The sequence below is a fragment of the Pinus tabuliformis genome, chromosome X (genome assembly GCF_031772625.1).
Source record: "Pinus tabuliformis cultivar Carrire ecotype Pingquan chromosome X, CPIR1, whole genome shotgun sequence".
NCBI lineage: Eukaryota > Viridiplantae > Streptophyta > Pinopsida > Pinales > Pinaceae > Pinus > Pinus tabuliformis.
In genome coordinates this window covers 33,004,585-33,029,207 of record NC_142308.1, presented here as the reverse complement: position 1 = coordinate 33,029,207, position 24,623 = coordinate 33,004,585, and the positions used below count along the sequence as shown (strand labels likewise).

The 24,623-nt window shown below is 37.8% G+C and overlaps 1 protein-coding gene across 1 annotated transcript in view; it reads right to left on the bottom strand.

Moving 5' to 3' along the window:
- Nucleotides 1-4,144: 4,144 nt before the first annotated feature.
- CAC2 (acetyl Co-enzyme a carboxylase biotin carboxylase subunit) overlaps nt 4,145-24,623 on the bottom strand; it is a 201,931-nt gene continuing 181,452 nt past the window's right edge. Inside the window, 3 exon segments of the mRNA XM_089449789.1 lie at nt 4,145-4,571; nt 4,798-4,860; nt 4,982-5,028. Of these exon segments, the coding sequence (XP_089305915.1) occupies nt 4,512-4,571; nt 4,798-4,860; nt 4,982-5,028 (170 nt within the window). The 3' untranslated portion in view covers nt 4,145-4,511.

Below are 24,623 nucleotides of genomic sequence, written 5' to 3'. Positions count from 1 at the left end.
TTTTTGCACCCTCTCGTTATGCCCTTTCCATTTTAACATCCTCTTCTAATGTTTGAAGCTTCTTTTTGAAAGTTGACAAGAAAGCACAATGGAAGGTAGGCATTGCATCCCTTGTCATTGATTCTACCTTGGTTCATCAAGCGAGAGCCTTAACACAATTAAAGACAACAAAAGATAGAAAACAAGATAACAACATAGCAGTCGGTTGCATAAACTAGAATTGATAGAACATGTCATAAGGATCGACGAGAGGGCTTTAGATGTTGCCATTGAATTGCATAAGAGGCGGAGCAAGAATTCCACATGCACTTCGAATTGATGGCACAACCTTCCATCATGATTGCCACAGTTTCCAAATTCATCATGTCAAAAGACTTGGCTCTCTCTAGAACTAAATTCCTTGTCATCCCTAGATTGAATCATCAATGAAGGTGTTCAGATCCACATGAGATTGAGTCTACATGCAGCAATATGACTTTCATCCGTGGTTTGCCAACACCCAACCACTCAACCAAGCATGTCAAATCTTCAATCACCCACTACAAGGGATTAGTGTACTTAAATATTGATATAAATGGAGCAAAAATATTCTTGAGATATGATTAATATCATATACTAGATGTAACATCAAGTGTTTGAAAAATGATAAAATTTCATTTATAAAACATGGAGAATTTTAATGAACATCATCAATGAAGCATTAATATTTTTCTGGACAGCAATATACGAATATTTAACGTTAATAAGTAGTTAGATTTGTTTTCTACTTCTTTTGAATATATATATCCTTGTGACAAGTGTTTTTAAATATTAAAAATGTGTTGGGGATAATTTTTGAGGTACCAATAATTATTACATGCAATATAAAATTTAAAAACTGATATGTAACTAGTGGGATATCTTCCACTTACAAGCGATTCTAAATGCCAGAATTTATTTGTATTCAGACTTTACATGCTCATAAATAAAGTGAATTTCTTCCTTCAACCGTGGTTTGTTCTCTCTCTTTGATGAGAAATGGAGAGAATATTATGTGTAAATATATAATTGGATGCATCAAATAATATAATAATTATAAGACAATTATGATAGGAAAGACATTACATATGAGAAAATGAGAATTGCAGCTGATCCTTGTGGCTAGGGTTTGCCCTAGCCATTGCCATCGAATTAGGCCTTTGCTCAACTTGTTCGCAAACTGTTTCATGTTGGAATCATTCGTGGGAACCACTTTCAATGGTGCAAATCATGGCCTGAACTAGGCACTCGCTCAAGTCGAACTGTTTCACACTAGAATAGCCTGTGGGAGTTGTTGTTTCAGTAGTGTGAAATGTAGCTTGAGACAAATGCTAAAGAAACAAAGAATATTTAAGGGTGGGGTTTAGTGAAGCTAGACACTGATCCAAAGCTATTCAAGATGGGAGATGCTAATAGATCTGAATCGAATTATTTTGCTCTCTGGTTGGGTCCTTGAACCCCCACAAGAGGAATCAACCTCATCAAAGGAGATTTTTTTATTTTTGAGAAATTGATCTTTCATCTTTGGAATCAAAAAGGAAACCCATCACACAATTTGAATGTGCTCTGATAGCAAAGTTTATAGGTCTTTGGCCAAGCCCAAAAGCTTCGGAAACTTGGGTGGTTGAGAAATGGCCTCCCAAGAACAAAGGGCATGTATCATCTTTTGCTTTCAAACTGTGGTTATTTTGCTTTTCATTTTCTTAATAAAATGGAATGTGAATTGATATTCTGCTTTGGGCCATACTTTATGAGATCCAAGAGAATGTATTTAGCCCCGTGGTCTCTAAACTTCAATCCAGAAGAAAAAAATACTGCAGTCAATGTTCGTTAGATTGCCTCATCTCCCATTTCTAGGATGATTGAAATCACAAAAAATATTAAAAACAAATTCGATACATTTGTTGACAAGTATAACCAAAAGAAAATTTGTTTTTTTGTACAAGAATATGCATATAGGTGGATTTGTTAAAGGGACTCGTAGAGATTTTCAATTCAACATAAATGGGTAGAGTCATCAACTGATCTTGGATTATGAACAAATTCTCTTCAAATGCAACACTTGTCATGCCATTATGAACATTTTGCCAAAAGCTGTCCAAAAACCCAAAAGAAGGAGCATTTTCCAAAGCAAAAGACAAAAACAGAGTCTGAGTTCAAGATGGTCTTAAGCAGATGCAGGGATTGTCAGTGCAAAAGGCTACCTCAGTCATTGACATCCCATGAGGTTTCACCATCCTCAAGAAATAATCAATTTGAAGTTTATGGGAATCTACAGGGTTTGCTAAATCCCAAAGATTTGGAGAAAGAATCTAGGAAGGAAGAAATGGAACCAAACTCTAGATCAACATTCCGTAAAAATAGCATAGATCCATCCCCCGAGGATCTTGAGACTCGAGCTTTAACAAAAAAAAGAAACAGGACATGAGGAGAAAGAATCAGAGACAGCAGCAAAGGCTCACAATGAACCTTCTAGATCTTTTGTTGAAATCTTGAAGAAAGCAACAATTCCCTCCCCTCCTATTACAAGGGGAAGGAAATCCAATCGATATTAGAGAAATTATGAGAGGAAGGGCCAATCACCTCAGCTTATCAAAAAAAATCGTACTTTGGGCAAAGGAGCAATTTCTGCTAGCAAGTGATAGCTATGGTTTATTTTTATACTTTCTTTTGTAATCAATTTCTAAAGATCTATTCTTGTGATTCAGGAATTTGGAAAAAAAAAACCTGCGGGAAGCCATCTCTCTGCACTATTCTTTGAGGGGAGAAAGGAAAATTCAGAATATTGCAAGATCTTTAAGATTCTCAAACAGCAGTTTTGTACACTTACTGTGAGCTCTGCTACAGTTTTTTTAATACAAATATCTCCTAGTAATGATTTTATATATATATATATATATATATATATATATATATATATATATATATATCTTATTAGAACCGAATAGGTCATCAAATTGGTCGACCCCCTGAACAAGAAACCGGGGTTAAAAAAAAAACACTGGACCAAAAAACCAGTGGACCAAAAAATACATAAAATATTCAAATTTTAAAGAAAAACATATATATTCATGTGCATCCATATAAATCCAAATCATTTATACACAAATATACAAAATTTCTCATTTATATAATAGCACTTGGTGCAATACACCTTTAAACCAAAATACATCAAGAAACAGGCTCTACATGGCTTCCTGAGTCCAAAAATAAGCATAGTACTTACTACTACAATACTACAGCTACTAGTGCTAATGGCTATCATCATAATCATCATCCTCCTCATCCTCAACCTCAACACAAGTAGCGTCTACAGTGGGATTCTGGCATGACCCCCCTGGCCACAAAGGTTGTGATATCTGTCCCTGTGGAGGTGGTGGATCCAAGTCCATCCAAAAGTCTTCATTGTCAAATGCTGGTGCCTGACTCTCCAATTCTGACGATGGATCAAACTCACCCAAAACCATGTTGTTGAATTCAGGGGTTTTGTTCAGCAATTAGTTCCAACCCAACCTAAGGTTGTACTGGAGGGTGGTTGCTTTTAAATCGCTGTAGGGAAGGCCTAAAGTTACTTTAGAGGTGGGCCATCACAATTAATTAAATTACAGAACACAACCCAAAAAAAAAAAAATTGAGGGGTCTGAAGCTGCACCATATGGACCGGTATGGAACCAACTAGTTCGGTGCCGAACCAGCCTTTTCCGGTTCCAAGCCACCAGCCAAACCAGTTTTGGGCTCAAAACAACTAAACTGGCCAGTTCCACCGGTTCTGATAACAAAGCAAACTTGTGCATTCTTATGCTCACCATCATTTCACATTATTGGCATTGGTTAACCCACGAATGTGTGCTTGCAACCACACATTTCAATTACCCTGAGCATTTTCTCTATGTTAGTATAAAAGTTAATAAATTTCTCATTGGCTTCTAATTCAAATGATGTCAATGTTCATCTGACAATATTAGTAGATTGACACGCAACTTTTTCGTAAATGATGCACAAATATGCTTATATAATGGAGCACAATATCAAGGTACATGGCTGGTTAGCATTTCATAAAAAATTACCCACATTTCTTTTCAGATTGTTGTGGATTAGCCTTCTTTAGCAGAAATAAGGTCATGAATAACAGTAGATTTTTATGTTTCTTTGATAAATGATTTCAAAAGTTGACTAAAATAAATGGATCGTTTCAATTTATTTGTGATTGGAATGCTGTATAACATATAGGGCCATAAAAGCCATATTTTCGGGAACAATGATATTGGACCAAATACATAATAACCTCTGGAATAAAAATGCGATCACAGAAGATAAACAATGTCAAGATTGGATTTAAAACCAAACAAGCTTGTCAATTATTAACTAACTTGCTTCTGCACACACCATCGTAGGCTAAAATATTAGGAGTGACTCCACGATTCTGAAGGCCTGTTGCTGTGGTGAAGGCAATCGAATCCTGATAACTAAACTCACATCATCAAATTTTGAATTCAAGCAATTGCTTTAGCAACGCTCTTATTGGGTACAGTTAATTGCACAACAGCATCAGGCTGCAGTAATAAACGCAATAGAAATTAGACATCCAGATACGGAATGTAGGAAACCAAGCGTTAGAATCCACATATGATAGCCAATTTATCTTTGTATAGTCTCCACATTTCCTTTGAATTAACAAAAATTGCGTAGCGTCGCATAAAAATGGATTCTTAATGCATGTAAGCTGGAGAAAAAGAAAAAGAGTAAACATGGCAAATAATAATATGATAGGAATCATACCGAAGCCAACTCCTCTTCGTGTTTGGGAATGAATGCTGTATCAATTTTTCCATCCTTGAAGTCCTGCCAAAAGGCCCATCCACATCGATTTTCAAAGTGATTGACTGATAATGTAGACATTAACAAACAAGAATAGAAAAAACGATGAGAGTATATACAAGGCCCAAGCATATAGCAGTTTTACCTGAGTTTCTAGAATAAGTTTATGATAGTCAATTGTGGTAGGAACTCCTGCAAAGCCAAATAAAACACCATAAAAAATCATCAGGCCAGAAAATCAGAATATACAGCGAAAATATTTTCAAAGAAAATCGCTGAGTTAAGAGTGTTAACGCTGGTAATTGAAAATGATTCTCCAACAATACATTAAGCCTCTCGGGCAACATCAATACATTAAGACATTGGAATTCTTATTATTCAAGGTCAAAAATGACTCTCCAACTATACATTAAGCTTCTCGCACAACATCATTTTAATATGAAGACTTCATTACATAACTTCCTATGGTTACGCAACTGTCTGAATGGTAAAGCCAGATTTACTGAGATAATTACATTTTAACAATCTTTTAATTGTTGTCATTCTTAACAATCTCCACCTTGACAACAATTTTCCTAATGCCTTGCCCATGCCCATTCATCATCTTTTCTGCAAGCCAAGAGAAGCCAAACACCACCACAACTTCTCTACCAACACTGGTTTCGTGAACATGTCTGCACAATTATCTTGTATGTGGACCTTCTTGAGAGCTACTTTGCCGCCATCGATTACATGTCTTACAAAATGGTATTTTACATCAATATGCTTAGTGTTGTTGTGATAATCCGGATTAGTAGCCAAATGAATAGCACTCTGACTGTCACAGAATACATTCACTTTTTCCTGAATCCTTCCAAGCTCATCAAGTAGACCTTTCAACCAGATTGCCTCTTTATAGGCATCTGAAGCAGCTATATACTTTGCTTCAACAATGGACAATGCAACTGTTTTCTGAAGCTTTGACATCTAGATAATTGCTCCACCTGCAAGAGCAAAGACATATCTAGTAGTAGATCTCTTGTCCAACTCACCAGCGTAATCAGCATCAACATATCTACAAATTGAATCTCCACAACCATTAAAGATGATACAATGCTCATGTGTGTCTCTCAAATAACAAAGCACCCATTTCACTACTCACCCATATTCTTCTCTTGGATTTGCCATGAACCTGCTGACAACTCCAACTGGCACCCTAGTTGTACTCAAGAATCTGCATAATAATAAAACCCTCAAAACTGCTGCACCGGTTTTCTTGCATTGGGTTTTTCCGGGGACGGTCCAAAAATAACGGTGTCCCTTGTGTGTTTATTTCAGTATTTCAGTTGATGATCTGTATATGAGTTAAGGCTGCTTTTGTGTTTATTTTAGTATTTATATTTATAAATAACTTGTTAAGGGAATAAACAAGTAGGAGAAATAAAACCCGATAATGCAGTAGAGATTTCTAACGTGTCCGACTTAGAAATTTCAACATTTTGTTCATCAAAGGAGGAGGATTTCTTGTATTTATCATGGCTACTAGTTTGATGTTTGAGCACAGATTAGAGGAGGCAAGTAATTTATGACCATGGAAAGCAAGGATCAATCTTATTCTGGGGGAAAACGAAGTGTGGGACATCCTTGATCATGCCTACGTTATGTGAAAATTCTATTACTACAGCAATTGATTTATTTTACCTAATTTTCCAATGAGTTATTTATGAAATCCCTTCAGTAAATATTAAAATAAATTCTACTGCAGATTTCACACCAGAATACAGAAACAAATACATGTACAAGTATCAAACACATCAACACAGATATTTTTGGACAATTTTCCCCGGGAAAACCCAATGCGGGAAAGCCAGTGCAGCAGAGGAGGTTTTTATTAATCAGCTTTTCTTGAGTACAACTAGGGTGCCAAACCGGCTCCGCTCACCCAACAGAGATAAATCCTTTGTCGTCTCCCCTAGGCTCAGCATCTGTCCAACTAGCCTCTACGCAGCTCCTAGACCCTCTACATCAACCTCTCCTTCTCTGCGTCAGCACTTGGCCTCTCTACGTCACCCAGGCAGGCCCTCCAGTGACTGCGCAATCCAGCTGCCTCTGCATGGCTTCCTCTGGCTCTGCGTCTGCCTCTCTGAACTTTGCACCAGTCCTCCGACACTATCCCTGCCTCTCTGTTACATACCTGCTACCTCTTGCTGCAATTCGGTCTTCTAGTTCGAATTTCTCAACAAGCCATGCTCCAAAAATCGAACTGACTAGTCTCCCTCAGTATGTCTCCAACCGACCCTCAAGCCTTCTCTTATACTTTTCCTATTGATGAATCAACGGCCAAGATTAAGTCCCTAATCAACAGCTAAGATTAAAATAGACTCGATCTTCATCTCTTAGAAGCTTCTCATCCTTATCTTTATTAATACCCATTAATATTCTTATTTTCCTAAGTTTAGACCTAGGAACTCATTAAAAATATTAATTATTTTAATAACTTTTTATCCGGATGGAATTTTCCAAAACGATTTCTGAGTCTTGGAGATCTGATGTGCTTTAGGCTCTCCACCAATTTTTCATGGCTAGAGCACATCCAATGCTACCCCAAATCAACACTCCCTCTTAGCGAGGAATGTGCTCTAGTAATACTCCACAACTAAGCATTACCCTAATCATCCGGCACCGGTACCTGTGCTGATGTTTGGCCTTCCAGCCCAACATCCTCTGCATTGTTGCATCCTATACTGTTGGCCATGGCTCTACCGCTGCCACTGCTACATTTGTACTGCAACTCACTCTACATCCGTGTTGTTGTTGGTCCTTCCTCCCAACACTGCATCTACATTGCAACATCATACACATTTCTACAACTGAAATGGTTTCTTTATCATCCCCATCTTCTCCCTGAAATAAGCAAACTTTGTTCTTCCAAGGGCCTTGGTAAGGATATTTGCCACATGTTCTCCTGTAGGAGTGTAGCTCCACTGTACAGCTCCTCGTTGGACACAATCTCTGACAAAGTGATACCGAATATCAATATGCTTTGACTTATCATGAAATACTAGATTCTCAGAGAGCTTGATGCAACTTTGATTATCACACATGATCCTGGTTGCTTCCATCATTCTTCTGAATAGGTTCACAAGCAGTTTCTAAGCCATATGGCTTCGCACAAAGCTGTGCTAGTGGCCATATATTCTGCTTCAGCTGAGCTCAGAGCTACGGATTTATGTTTCCTACTGCACCAAGAGGATCCAATCTTGAAACACTACCCAGAGGTACTTTTCGGATCCACTGAACTTCCAGCCCAATCTGCATCAGTAAATCCACTCAATCTAATATCCTTACTCCTGTTGTACAAGAGACCATAATCGAATGTTCCCTGTATATATCTGAGAACATGTTTGGTTGCTGCCAGTGCGCCCTCTTCGGTTCCACAATGAACTGACTGAGGGTGTTGACAGCATAACAAATGTTTGGCCTGGTATTGACCAAATACATCAGGGACTCCATGCGCTACCGGTATAAGGTGGGATCAACATCCTTGTCTTCTGATACATCAATTTTCATCCAGTTGGTGATCATTGGAGTAGCCATAGGCCTACAGTCTTGCATCCCGAATCTCTTCAGAATTTCTGTAGCACATCTCCCTTGTCCAGGGAAGATCTCCCCCTTCTACTGCCAAACTTCCAAACGCGAGAAATAATGCATATGTCCCAAATCCTTCATGTCGAATTTTTTGGTTAGATTCTTCTTGCAGTCCTCGATGAGCCTGAATGATCATGTCAGGAAGAGATCGTACACATATAATACTAGGATTAGAGGCTCATTCTCTACAACCAGATAGTAGAGATTTGGATCTGCGTCACTCTTGACGAACCCCATCTTCTGCAAGTAGCCATCAATTTGACCATACCACACTCTAGATGCTTGTTTGAGCCCATACAAGGCTTTCTTCAATCTGCATACATGAAACTTCTTCTCATGTGTCTCAAAGCCTTCTAGTTGTTCAATGTATACTTCATATTCTATTACCCCGTTCAAGAATGTCGTTTTGACATCCATCTGATGAATCTCCCATCTCATCTGTGCTGCAAGAAATATCACGGTTCTAATAGATGTATACTTGGCTACTGGGGCGAAGGTCTCTTCATAGTCAATTCTTTCCTTCTGAGCATACCCCTTAGCCACAAACCTGGCTTTCATTTTTCCACACTATCGTCTGCAACATATTTAATCTTGTAAATCCATCTCGATCATACCACCGATCTGTCTTGAGGCCTAGGCACTACTTCCCAGACATCGTTCACAATTATAGGGTTGTATTCCTCTACCATTACATCCATCCAAACTTGATGTTGAGCGGCCTCCTGAAAATTGGCAGGCTCCCCATCCTGAGCTACTAATGCCTGATATCTATCTGGTTGTTTTCGCTCCCTTTTATTGTTTCTCGGTGCGCCGATGAAATCTTTTGCATCCCGCAAAATCTGTGGAATTTCCCGACTCGTTCTTCCTCTGGTGGCAAGTGCATCTGTTAGCTCCTCCTCTTCCTGTGATTCTTCCTGTTCTGAGGAAGAATTCTTGGCTTCTGCTGGTTGAAGTGGTTTGACCAACGGCTCATCTTTTGACTACTCTTCGGAAGGCATTTCTCGAGACTTTCTGAGGCCCTATCTTCCATGAACTCCACATCTCGTTGAACTACTACCTTCCTGCTCCCTAGAAGATAGATTTTATATGCCTTAGCGTTCTGGCTATATCCCACTAGATACCCTTTCTCTGCAGTTTGATCTAACTTCTTCCTTTTCTCCTCAGGTATACGACAATATGCTAAACTCCCAAATATCCTGAAATGGTTGACTTTAGGTGTCTTCCCGGTGAAGACTTTCTCTGGAGTAAACTTGCCTAATACCCTATGAGGAGTTCTATTCTGGACATAGACTGTTGTGTTGCATGCTTCCGCCCACAGGAATTTATGCATGTCCTGATCATACATCATGGCCCTAGTTGCTTCCACAATAGTCCTGTTCTTCCTTTCTGCTACTCCATTCTGCTCCGGATTGTAAGGAGTTGTCCACTCTCTTCTGATGCCCTCCCTGGCACAAAAATCAGTGAAGTCCTTATCGACATATTCTCCACCATTGTCTCAGCGCAAAACTTTTATTTTCTTCCCTATTAGATTCTCAACTAGAGCCTTGAACTCTTTGAATCGATAGAAAACCTAGTCCTTAGTTTTCAAAAAATAAATCCAAGTTTCCTTGGAGTGGTCCTCAATGAAGGTGATACTTCGTCACCACTAAGAGCTTTAGTAGACATTGGTCCGCAGATATCTGAGTGTATCAATCCTAGCACACTCTTGGCCCTACTTTTACTTCTAGGAAATGTTGCTTTGGCATAGTTGCCCATAGCACATCCTCTGCATACATCATCTCGTTCTGTATTGATATCTGGAACTCTTGTTACAGTTTTCCTTAGAATTCTCAGAGCCCCATGGTGCAAATGTCCCATTCTTCTGTGCCATAGTTCATTCAAATCCTTGTCTCCATTACTGCCTATCAATGCCATTGTTGATTCTAGTTGTAACCTGTACAACTTGTTACTTATGATTCCGATCTACACTTTCTTTTTCCAACTCAGGTGTTTGGCGTATGCTTTCTCCTTAATGAAGAAAACGTCATAGCCCTTGCCTTGAAGTTGCGATACGGAAAGTAAGTTCATCCCCAGTCCTGGCACATGCAACACATTGGTAGCTCGGAACCGCTCTCACGTTTCTATTTGAAAAAATATGGTACCCTTCCCTATTGGAGTGCACTTTGCCTTATTCCCCATGGTGATCTGAAAATTCATCCTTTCCTCCTTATAGTCAGATAAACATTCCCAGATTCCTGTCATATGCCAGGAGGCTCCACTGTCTATATATGATACCTCTAATGATGCAGAGCTTGTCACACAAGCAACTTCTTCCAATCTGGAAGCCAGCATAGAGAAATCGAAATTACTATCTCTCGTGCAATTTTCTGAAAATCAGCACAAGTCGCCTGATGTAAATGCCTCTACATCATGATCTAGACCCATAATTGATTTTCCTTCCCGTCTCTAATTCCTTGCTCTGATACCATGTGAAAATTCTATTACTGCAGCAACTGATTCATTTTACCTACTTATTTTCCAATAAGTTATTTACGAAATTCCTTCAATAAATATTAAAATAAATTCCACTGCAAATATCACACCAGAATATAGAGACAAATACATGCACAAGTATCAAACACATCAACACAGATATTTTTGGATAATTGTCCCCGGAAAAACCCAATGTGGGAAAACCGGTGCAGCAGAGGAGGATTTTATTAATTAGCTTTTCTTGAGTACAACTAGGGTGCTAAACTAGCTCACCCAACACAGATAAACCCTGCGGCGCCTCCCCTAGGCTCAGCGTCTGTCCAGCTAGCCTTTGCGCAACTCCTAGACCCTCTACGTCATCCTCTACCTCTCTGCGTCAGCACTTAGCCTCTCTGCGTCACCCACGTAGGCCCTCTAGTGACTGCACAGTCCAACTGCCTCTTCGCAGCTCCCTCTGGCTCTATGTCTGCCTCTTTGAACTCTGCGCTGGTCCTCTGGCATTGTCCCTGCCTCTTTGTTATGTACCCGCTACCTCTTGCTGCAATTTAGTCTTCTAGTTCAAATTTCTCAGCAAGCCCTGCTCCAGGAATCGAACTGACTGGTCTCCCTCAGTATGTCTCCAACCGACGCTCAAGCCTTCTCTTATACTTTTTCCAGTTGATGAATCAACGATCAAGATTAAGTCCCTAATCAATGGCTAAGATTAAAATAGACTTGATCTTCGTCTCTTAGAAGCTTTTCATCCGTATCTTTATTAATACCCATTAATATTCTTATTTTCCTAAGTTTAGACTTAAGAACTCATTAAAAATATTAATTATTTTAATAACTCTTCATCCGGATAGAATTTTCCAAAACGATTTCTGGGTCTTGGAGATCTCACATGCTTTAGCCTCTCCACCAATTTTCATGACTAGAGCACATCCGATGCTACCCCAAATCAACATGTTATTCCTATAGATGTGGCACTATTGGTTGTTTATAACAAGAAGAATGTGAAAGCCAAGAGAATTATCCTTGATGCCATCAAAGACCATATGATTCCTCATGTCACTAGTAAGAGTCATGCAAAGGAGACGTGGGATTCTCCTTGCAAGAAGTACCAGAGTTAAAATTAGAACCGGATATTGTTGTTGAGAGAGAAATTGAGGAACACCAAGATGTTGAAGACAAATATAGTCACCTCATACCTCACAAAAGTATCTCAGGTATGTAATGAATTGAGGGTTGTTGGAGAGCAAATAGATGATGACAAGCTAGTTAGAGTAGCCTTAAATGGCTTCTCTAAACCATGGGACAATTTTGTACGTGGAATTGTTGCAAAGGAGAAGTTGTCGGATTGGGCAAGACTTTGGGACGATTTCATGTAGGAGGAGTTGAGACTTGGCTCAAGTTCTACCAGCCAGCAACATGGAGAGGATGAGGAGAATGTTGCCCTTGTTGCCAAGGGCAAGAAGAAATCCAAGAAGAGTCCTAAGGATGGTCTGAATAAGCTTCCATTCTTTAATTTATAGCTTTTGTGTGATTGATGCTATGGTCTGAAATTTAATTGCAACACTAGTTGAAATCAGCAATCTACTCCTTATGATCTACTAATTAAAATCAGGAATCTATATCTTTGATTAAGATCACAAGGACATTAGTCGCCTAGGGCTTGAAATTTTTATATGGCATAAGAGCTTGACCTCTGATTGAGATATTCAATGATTTTCAGCAGTAAATTTATTGTAGGGATGAAGGAGCAACAGTACGAGAATTTTGAACTTTTATTTTCTGATTTAGGAGTTTGTGCAATAGATCTCAGAGATGCTAGTAGTGAGCCTCCATTTTGAGGACAGATTAAATGGCACCTTGAATTTCTTAGCATGGAAGGTAAGAGTTACACTCTAACTAAAAGAGAATGATCTCTAGGATATTCTCAAGGATGTTGTGACTCGGCCTATAGATCTGCAGGACTTGGCATCTCACAACAACAAGGAAGTGAAGGCCGAGCAGACGATCTCAGATGCCATAAAGAACCACCTGATCCCTCATGTATCCAGGAAGAATACAACAAAGGAGATGTTTGATGCCCTAGTTAGTCTTTTCTAGAGCTAATTCATAAACAGGAAGATGATATTTTGGAACAAACTTAAATCCATAGAGATGACCAGATTAGACATAGTAACCAATTACCTTGTGAAGATCATGCAGAATTATCATCAGCTTGCAGCGGTTGGAGAGAAGGGTGCAAATGCAAAGCAAGTGAACATGGCAATAAGTAATTTTCAAGCTTCACGGGAACCATTTGTAGAAAGTATGTGTGCTTTCGGAAAATCTTCCTAACTTTCAAAACTATATCGACCTCATAGCCAAGAAATAAGGACTTGAGTAAAATCAAGTGTTTTGTTTGTTATAAGCACAATCATTATGCATCAAAGTGTCCAGAGAAGAAGGGTAAATGGAAGCAACAAAAGAATTGCACACCTTTGCATCGCTTGACTCACTCATTGAATCCCAAATACTACAAAAATGATTGACTCTATGGTGGGCCTTCACATAGATTCCCTCCTCACACGAATGGCAAGATTTCACAAGGGAGGAAGGATGCACTTGGATATATCAATATAGAGCATCCCTTGATGAGATGGAGGGTTTCTGTCATATCCCCATTTTTATTTTCCTCCACAATACAGCCAGGGTGCATTTCCAGGGCATGGGGTGGTCAGATTATGGGAGCAGGTTTATGTCATCATGGGTTCCGAACGAGTTTTGAGGAGTTTTTATGGGATCCGATGGCATTCGCTTGGCATATTCCATTGCCCGCACAATTTGCCTTTCATTCCATTGCATTCCGACAACTTTCAAAAAATTGCATTACTATAGAGCCTAACTTAATTAGTTATGCTCAAGGTGGCATTCTGGGAGGATTAATTGATGGAACACCTCAGTGTAATAGCTCGTTGGAACCAGAACGAGAAGATCTATAGGATGGGATGTTGATAAGTGGATTTCAGCAGTCGGAGAAAGTATGGTGACCAATTTACCATTTTCTCACATTAAAAAGAATATTTTAATTGAAATAAAAAGAGGAGGAGACCATTAGGGGACATCTTGGATTGTTGATATTTTCGGTTGATGAGGATTGGAGAACCTAGTTCCCAACTTCTATAGCCCCAAGACGGAAACCCTCGGGTTTGCTAGTGGGTGTTGGATGAAAACCCAGATCTCCTTGAGGAGACTTCATCTAGGAGTTTCATAGAGCTTCAGGGATATTGGAGTGAGGATCATTCAGGTCCTCAATTGGTGCTTCATCCTCTGTCAGTTGATTCAGTGACAGTTGTTGTTGGAGGGAGAGTGCAACCATTGTGGAGTTTTGTGAGATCAAGACCAACATAGCAACAGAATATTTGGAGGTCCACTCAGCTATAATCTTTTCTATTTTGTCTCATATTTTTCCACCTGTACACTGCATGCTATATTATAATAAATGAAGCTGAGTCATTCCTTGTGCTGCATTTTCTGATGTTATTTGAGTTTCTGGGTTTACTTTTGCAAATTGTCTACGTGTTTTTTGTGCTTGTATAATTTCTGGGTTCCTATTTACTAGTGCATTTTGGTGTAATTTCATGGGCTTTTGGAGAAAATGTCAGCATAAAATTTTATAAAGAAAATTCTCAGAAAAATACCACAAAATTTCCGAATGGGATATTACAGTTTTGTATAGTATTTCATTGACCCTAGGAGATTTGGAGGTTGTGATGTGCTCAAAGACAAGGGGACTAAGAAGCCTCATGCTCGGTGGGAAACTCATGGGGCAGCATGCCCTCCTCTACAGCAATTAGCCATGAGGCTCCTCTCTCGAGTTACTTCATCCTCTTTTTATGAGAGGAATTGGGGCACATATGGGAATTTGTATGGTTTGAATAAGAGCAAGCTTGAAGAGTCCAAGGTAGAGGCATTGCATATGTGCACACCAACCTTCGTCTTATTTATAGGTATAGGAAGCAATGGTGAAGGGGAAAGACAAAGATGTGGGATGTGTTTCCTGATGATAAGGATTCAAACAACAATGTTGAGTCGGCATTAGCCAACTTGGATCTTAATTAGCTAGAGCTAGTCACTTTTGATGATGGTGTTGGGGTCACCCTCCGGAGTAGTAGATGCAAAAATTGGATTGAATATAGAGGAGGATGGAGGAGAGAGCAATGGAAATTATGTTGATTTTGATGATGATTACTACTCAGAGTCATCGGTTGTGAGATTCGTCCATCTACAACTCTAGTATCTACCCTATTTTGTATTTTCCATTGGCAATCCCACCAACAATAGCAATGACTCAGTATTTATGTTGTACATTTTGGTTTTGATGTCATAATGAGAAACTTGTCATTTGCGGTTCTAATTTCTTGTGTGCTCTCCATTTGATCATCATTGAAGTAGTTCTAGTTGTATGATTGAATTTGTATCATCATCATGTAAAATTTTTAGTGTCTAAATTCTAAAAAAGATGAATCTTATGTCTATATTTCATTTTTATATGTGTAATTCACTAATTTGTTATATTTTAATATGTATAAATGTGTCTTCCATGTCCTTTTTTTGGGGTTATCATGTCTCATGTCGAACACTTGTATTTATGTGTCCCATATCAATGTGTTAGGTGATCTATCTTTTTGGGGTATTACACATTATATCAGGAGCATTGTACATATTTGGAAAAAAGATAGTTGCATATGTAACCACCATGTGTAGAGGTTGACATAATCGAATCTCCTAAATGAAGAACAAATGCATGCTCAAAGAAAGTAAAACGATGACGTATGGCCAGTGAAAAGGAGAAAGAGTTCCCTAGTCAAACTTAGATGTATAAGCTAAATAAATACATAATGGAATATCATTGGCACTCTAGTAGAAAAGGAGCGTTGGGGTTTATGAGTTCTCTAAGGGAAGCCCTAGAGTTTGAGAAGCCCTAAATGCACAAAAGAAGGCACCAAGGAGTTGTGCCCTATGTGGGAAAATACTTTCCAATGGATTAAAACATTATTTTCACCTCTCTAAATTGTAATTTGGGATGGACAAAGGTATAACTAGATGGAAGATTCATTTGTTAGATGCATGTTGGAAGTGTGGGAGATCTCCTCCAAGCTTAGTTGAAGATATTTTGGGATGAAAAAGTTAAGGATGATTTCAAAGTAAAAAAATTCATTTTATTTTCACTTTTCTTGGGTTGATTTCATGGCTGGAATTACTAGCGCAAATCCGCTGGAATAATCTTTGTAGAAGGGCAATTTTGTTCCTATTGAAGAATACAACTAGTGTTGGTCTTCATAATTATATTTAAAATGTATTTGTCAAAAGAAAGAAAAAGGAATTTTATTATTAAATAAATTGACTTATTAAAGCATGGGTTTCATGCTTGGGTCAATTGTTTTTAGGTCAAAGTCTCAATTGAAGACTTCTAGGGTTTATGTCAAGTATCGTTGTCCATGTCATAATGTAAAGAACCCTTCTTGGGAATTATTTGTCAAGAAAGAAAATTATTTTAATGTAAATCGGGTCAATTAGGCCTCCTCCACCAAGTCGGCCTCAAAGGAAGAATTTGATTACCTAGAAGGACTATATATAAGCAGCAACTCGACTCATTTGGAAGGACTCACTCAACAAGTTCAATGCAGTGTCTGGAAGCAGTAAAAGGTACGAATTCCAAGGAAGAAGAAGGAAAGGGCTAGCGAAGGAAAAGGAGGTCATTATCTTACTAAGGAAGACGAAATTCTCTCTCTTTTTCTCCCACACATGTGAAGTTGTGAAGCTGCTAGAAGGACCGAAATTCTGCAATTGCTGGGAAGGCCGAAATTCTGAAGTTGCTGGTGAAGCTGGGGTCGAAATTTCTAGGTTGATGTTGGGCTATTGCTAGTGAAGCTGGGGTCGAAATTTCTGGGTTGATGTTGGGCTATTGCTGTTGGACAAGAAGAGACTAGTAAAGGTTGTGGTATCTCATTGGAACGCTGACTTGGTCGAGGAGGAAGGTCTGTTGGTCTAGGGTCTTGGCCTATCCCATTTGAATTACCGAACGAAGAGTTCTTGACTGGGTTTTCCCCTATATAGGGGTTTTGCCCTGGCTATGCGCCTACATCTGGTGTCCTTGATCTTTGTGTTTTGGCTTTGGTAATTACTTGATGAACTAATAAGATAAAAGAAGAACATAAGAAAGATAATAATAATTCAAGGAAATCACAAGTAATTATCAACAAGGGAAAATCTTTCTGCCTTTCCGATTTTCTAACATGGTTTCAAAGCTAAGGTAAAGAAGGAAGAAAAAGGTAGGTTAAAGAACTATTGAGGAAAAAGAGATCAAAGAAAGTTCAAAAGGATCATATATAGTGAAAAGTCTACTACCAACAAGAACTATGTCAAACTCAATGAAGGGAGAAAACAAATTAGAAGAGACCTCCAACTACAGGGCCTGGAAAAAGAGAATAGACCTCATTCTCGAAAAGAACAAAGTTTTGGATCTCGTTCAAGGAAAAATCAAGAAGCCTACAGATGAATCAAGTGAAGGAGAAAAAAACAAAATCTTGGCTATGAATATTATAGTGGATGGAGTTAAGGATAACCTAATTCCATACATATCCAACATAAATTCTGCTCAAGAAATGTATGAGGCTCTCTCCAAGTTATTCACAATCAAGAACATTGGTCAAATAGCAAGCCTCAAGAATGAACTAAGAATTGTTAAGATGACAAATGATGATCCGTTTCATCATATTTTATAAGGATATCTAGAATTAGAGATGAACTCCAAGGAATAGATGAAGATGTCCCAGAGTAGCTAGTAATTACTGTACTTCTAGGACTACCAAAATCTTGGAGTGCCTTTGCATCAAGACTTAACAGTTGGAAGGATACTCCAACATTTAAACAAATGTGGAATGCGTGTAGTCAAGAAGAAGTCAGAATATCGTTAGTAAACAACAAGGAGGAGGAAGAAGAAAAAACCTCAAATGCTTATTTTGCTCATCCCAAGAAGGGAACCTTCAAGAAGTTCAAAGGACCAAAGAAGAAAGTGGACCTATCCAAGACTGAATGTTACAACTGTCACAAAATGGGTCACTAGAAAAACCATTGTCCAAAGAATCCAAGAAATAAGAAGAGAGAGAGGGAACAAGTGAATGTTGATGATGAAGATCCACCTAAGAAGAACAAGACCGAAGAATCAAAAGTCAAGGACTAATAACACTAAGTCCTCTCTCTTTCTGTAACGACCAAAAGTCGTATACGCAGCGGAAATATTCAAAATACTTCGTAGACAAAGACATCCATCATAGAATAGTAATTGTAAATTATATATTGTATTAAAGAATGAATGTAGGATAAGTACAAGTGAGAATGAGGGTCTTGTATATATAGCCAGGTAAGTACCCTTTCACGAACAGGCATGTCTCTAAGACATGCCTTTTCATTATTAACTAACTAACCATTAGATAATTTACTTATTATTTATTATTATATTTATATCATTATGATTATTATTTATTATCTGTTTTTATTTATTTTGACATAATTTATGTTCATAACATTGCCTTCCCCTTCAAAAAGCTTTGTCCTCAAAGCTTGTTGATGAAAGAGCTTGATCTCTTTTCTGCTACAAATGTCTTCTACTTGATCTTTTTTTTGCTACGAATTCCTTCTCGTCTCAGAACAATCAACTTTGTTGATACAAGTTGATATGATCATTGTGGTGATATATAAAATTGTCGTACTGAGAATGGATCGGACCATCCTAGATTAACCTTATGTGGAATCTTCTGATCACTGGAACTTTGTAACGAATTGTTATCAGTAGACTAAATTGAGCTCACTTCAGTGTTCTTTGGAACATAAGTTTGTTGTTTATGTTCTGAGTGATATAGATTTGTAGATTGATTAAGGTGTCTACTCTTGTGATTTGGATGTAGATAAGGAGTTTTTCTTGTTTGAACTTCCTTTAACGTTTTTATGGCAGTTTCCTGATTTCCTTCAGGCATTGTTGTTGTTGAATTGATTATTGAATCCTCATTTGGAGTGTTCGTCATTTGAATGGAAACCTCTGAGTATGTCTTTACTTCAGTAGGATTTGGATTTGCCTGAACTGTGAGATTAGTGGATCAATGTTTGTTTCTTCTTCCCCAACTTGGACTACTACATCTAGCGATTTTGATGCTTCTTTTGCGACAATTTCTTCGAACCTATTCGTCAATGATTTCTTATCGTCCTTAAGTTTTTTAATCTGTTTGAGAAGATTTTGGTTATGATTTTTGAGATGTAAGCATTCCTCATTTTCTAAGTCAACTTTATTTTGGCCTTCAAGCTTCTCGTCTTTTAAACACTTGATTTGTTCTAATAATTTTTTGTTAAGGTCTTTTAAGCATAAATTCTCCTCTTCTTTCTTTGATAGACTTTCGTTGAATTTTTTGTCAAAACTTTATTTTTCTTGTTCTAACTTGTGCTTCTTAGCTTTACATTTTCTCACTTGCGTAAGTAGTTTTTTATTATGCTCCTTCAAACACAAATTTTCTTTATTTTTGTTGGATATGACTTCTTCAAGTTCTTTTTGCTTCCTTGATATTGTTTCTGGATTCTCTTGAAACATTAGTTTTGAAATATCCTTAAGATCTTTTGATGAAGGCATTATCAGTTCTGATTTCATTGTCATGTCTTGGAATGTCACCATCTTCTTCTTGTAAGGGAACATCACGACTTTTTTTTGTGTGTTTAAAATGAACATACCTAATTCTTTGAACCAAGGTCAACCGAGAATTATGTCAACCTCTTCGTCAAGCATAGTTATGACAATAAATTGAGATATGTACTCATAATTATCAATTGTCACTTGTAAATCATTAATTTCGTATTCTTTTTTGCCAAAAATATATGTTCTTTCTCCTATGTTTGACTCTGGAATTAATAGTTGATTTGTCAGATTAACATTGATGTAATTTTCCTCGCGACTTGTACTAATAGCGATATTAAACTTTTTCCCTTGGATAGTCCCTCTTAATGTAATTAACTTGTGATGTGTGATTAGAACACCCTTATAGGAAAATCGTCCTTCCTGCATTTCCAAATTAGAATCCATTTTTTTCACTTTCAAGATGAGCGAAAGGTTTAAAATAATCCTTCTAATCCTTGTAATAATATTTTTTTAATAATATTACCTTTTTTAGTATATTTATTCTCTGAAGTCTTAAATAGTTTACCTTTTAAATAGAATATTCCTTTTTATTTAGACTTGCCACTTTAAAAAAAAAAGTTAATATAGCTCCACTATTTAAATAAACTGCACCTTATATTTATTATAATGCTTTTAAAAAGTACTCTTCTTTTGTAATAACTTGTTATCCTTACGTCTCTTTATAGTTCTAGAGTTAACCTTTTATAAACTTTAATATATGGATCTTTTAAGTAACCTTTTATAATAATACCCGCTTTGTACTTATATATATTTTCAATAATTTTATGACTTGAGCTTTTCTTTAAAATACCCCTTTATAATATAAAACTTTTCTTTATATATCCTCTTTTTATAATCATTTTTTATTTTTGAAAAGTTACAACCCTAGTGAAACATGGTTATTCATCTCTTAGGGGTATAATATAAAATATGTATCCACTTATGTTCCTTTTACTCGGTTAATTTTCTCCACGTAAACGTAAAACTTACCATTCACATAAAGAAATTTTGTATTCCTTTAGTTCTTATTTTACCTTGAAAATACCATGGGCAATTACCATGGGTTGCTAATATCACGAGCTTGTAAACCACTTAATGAAGAATCAAGATAATATTATCTACTCTTCCTCTTTTTACATATAGTTTTAAAGATATTTGGAAAGATTCCCTTTTGACTTTATCATGCACTTTTTATCAATAATGTAGAACCTTTTATATATATACATGAATGTTCTCCTTCAAATTTTACATCGGACTATATTTGTTTTTTTTCTAATAATTTTTATCTTTTTTTTCTTTATATTTCAAATTTTGATTTTTTTTATTATTTATTTTTCTTTTTGTGCTTTTTTTTTATTTTTATCAAAATGGCCAAAGGCCTAGTAGCGATGGGTAGAATGGAAAACCTCCTTCTTCGTAGTGAATGCTTGATTGACGACAACAAAATTGACGACGAGTTGAAGGCCAAAGGTCGGATCAGACGTCGCTTTGATACCAATGTAACGACCAAAAGTCGTATACGTAGCGAAAATATTTAAAATACTTCGTACACAAAGACATCCATCATAGGATAGTAATTGTAAATTATATATTGTATTAAAGAATGAATGTAGGATGAGTACAAATGAGAATGAGGGTCCTGTATATATAGACAGGTAAGTACCCTTTCACGAACAGGTATGTCTCTAAGACATGTCTTTTCATTATTAGCTAACTAACCATTACTTAATTTAGTTATTATTTATTATTATATTTATATTATTATGATTATTATTTATTATTTGTTTTTATTTATTTTTACATAATATATGTTCATAACACTTTCACATAGCCCTCTTAGTCTATTATTTTTGTTTTGAATTGTTTTTCCTTTATGTTTTGATTTCTAGAGTTTATAGGTCTAAATTTTTCATTTTTATAAAGTTGTAGGTATCCCTCAAGATTGGATTAAGAGGGAACCCTCACCATTTTACCAAGGATAAATATCTTACTCATTGTCTTATCTTTTATGTTTGGTTTCCCTCTCTTATCAAGATGTGTTTCTATTGTATGCTAATAACCTTTTCTTTATATTTTCCTTGGCTAGGAAAGCCTGCAGAATACACAAACATTATGAAGGAGACTTCAAAAGATAAACTTGAAGCATGGAATAAGTTGTGATGCAAAGGAAGCCCTTCAAGAATTGATGTTATACAAGTTTTGTTAATGAACAACTCGAGGTATGTCTTAAACTATAAGCTTTGTTATAAAGTTCTCAACATACAAAATGTACGGTCATTCTTCCTTTTAAATTTGTGTTACATTACTGACATGGTTATGTCTGGGTTTTTTAATCATAGAGTTTTTTGTTAGGGTGATTAATGATTAGATTGAATCTACCCTCATTAGATTATCATTCTTGTGGAACCTTAAAAGGTTCACTGTAAAACCCTAACCTAAGGGTATATCAATATTTGTGAAACCCTAGTCTACTTAGGGTTATTGATGAAATCTAGAAAATACTATTCTTTTGATGTTTAGGGTTTTGATGGAAACCCTAGTCCTTTAGGGTTTGTTGTATTGAAGCCCTAGATCTTTAGGGTTTGGTAAATTAGGGTTTATAAGCAAGACCCTTATATTAGTTAAGATGATGTCCTAGGAATGAAACCCTAGGTATATATTCATTTGTATGATCGAAACCCTAGTCTAAATGAAATTGTTGTTTATCTATCTTCGATGCTTTGATGTTTGTGTCTTGGATTTACTTAGTAGACATTGATGAGAAATGTTAGTGCATGAATTCCTAGATATGTATATGTGAGTATGCTAACCTAATTGTTGATAGTTTGTGAATTCTAGGGTTTGTAACAAAGCCCTAGTAGAAGTTTGATATTCTAGGATATGATGATATTGTTTCTGATATGATGATAAAATCTATGGTTTGCAACAAACCCTAGTAGAGTCTAAAATGTATAGTAGAATTGTTATTTGATTGAATTGTTGATATCTAAGGATTTGTCTCTAAGATGGAATCTAAGGTTTGTAATGAATCATAGTAGAATCTGTCAATAATATCGAGGCCCTAGACAGAATGAGATCGCTTTCTTGATCAAGTTGCTTTATGTTGTAGTATAGGGTTTGTAAAAAAACCCGAGCAAGAAGTTGAAGTTTAGAAGTATGTGTCTCTTGTTGATTATGCAAATAACTAGGTTTAGGTTGAATGTTTTGATGCTTCCAATATAATGACTTGATTTTGATATAGTTAACTTCATGCTTTTGTATTTGGTTGTACTTGTTTAAGTTGTGCAGGTAAATAATCTTCAAGATGTTGGAGATGTTCGTAAGTAAAATTGACTTGATAATATTGGTGAGCATGATAAAGGAAATTATGAGGGAGCATGATAAGAAGAAAAGAGTAAGAGTTGAGGGAGCAGGGGCGAGGAGGCTGAACCCTAGCCACCTCTGCCCCTAGTTTGTGCCTCTCTTTTGCTTCATTGATGGGTCTCTAGAGGCTTCCATTTGCTGTCGTCGATGCTTGGTGGCAGAGTTACTGCGCGGCAGTTCTGGTTTCAACCCGTTTCGAGGGGAGAGTTTGAGGGAATGGGGGTGATCCGAATCGAATCCATAAAAGACTATCAAGGAACCATCGCTGAATCAGGTGAGAACAAATCTCTAAGAAAATCCAAAACAGCGATCAAAAACACCATGAACCAGTGGTAATGGCAGCGAGCGTGGAACGACGAAGAGCTCTGTCAAAGCGCGCTGACCGAGGCCCATGGAGACCGCACAAGGGGTCAAAGTAGCCCTGGGAGCCCCGGAATGGGAAAAAGAGGTGATTTTTGATGCACTAATCGCGCATCGCTGGGCGAACAGGGCCATGAAGGAAAAGCCCGAGCACTCGGTCGCGAGGGGGAACCGGAGAACCGCGAACGGAGAAACGAAAAGCGCTAACATACGAAGGCGGGGCCCCCGCTCAAGAAAACCAGCGGTATTGATCGAGACGCCCTTGAACGGTAAGAGGTTTTGGACAGGAGTGGAGCGAATAAATACACCCATCGACGCGTGGCAGGCGGAGGTGAGAGAAAACCGCCGTTGATCGCGCGCTATCGGTCGAGCAGGTTAACCGCGCGGGATGTGTGTATGACGTTGGATCTGGGGGACCCAGATCGGACGACTGAGATCGCGCTCGATGGAGGAAGCGGAACCGACAGGGAATACGCCGCGATTTGTAAAGATTTGGAATCCGTTTGACCACCACGGTGGAGGAAGAACGCATCCACGACCTAACTGAAGAAATGAACCGACGAAGCAGGCTGGCGCTGTTTAAGGAGGGCATGTGGCCACTCCCTGAGCGTTCATGATGACGCCGAAACAGGAACTCCAAGCGCAGCTGCAGCAGGTGAATCAATAGAGGCTGAAGAAGAACCAAACAGGCATGAGAACGAATGGCTAGAAGCCATGAACAGGACAGAATACACAGTTAGGGGGAGTTACTGAGAGAGTCAGTCCCAGAGACGAAAGACAGAGAAAGGAACCAAAATCCCGAGAGGAGGACGGAACACAGAGAACAGTAAAGCAAAAGCAGAAAGAGACAAACGGCTAAGCTGACCAACGGCAGCATCGAGCACCAGAGGACTTGAAGATTCAAGCCATCCCATAGAGGAATCTGTTCGAACTGAGCACCACATTTGGCTCTTTCCACTGTAGACCAGAAGGTCACAAAGCTGGTAGGAAGAAAAAGAGTCTGTGTACTCCAATGGCTTGGGGAATCCAAGAACCACCCTGCCAAGAAAACCTGCTTCAGGAGAACTCACATTGAGTCCCTACACTGTAATTCTTTGCTTAAAGACACAATAAAACAAGGCCACCAGTGAAACCTGGACCGGAGATGTAGCCCTGGAGAATAGGGTGAACTCCTTATTAAAAATTCTTGTGTCTTTGTGTTTGCTTATTGTATCTCTCTGTTGTCTTTCCATTTAATGTCTGTGTATTAGCAATCTGATCGATCTGTTGCTTA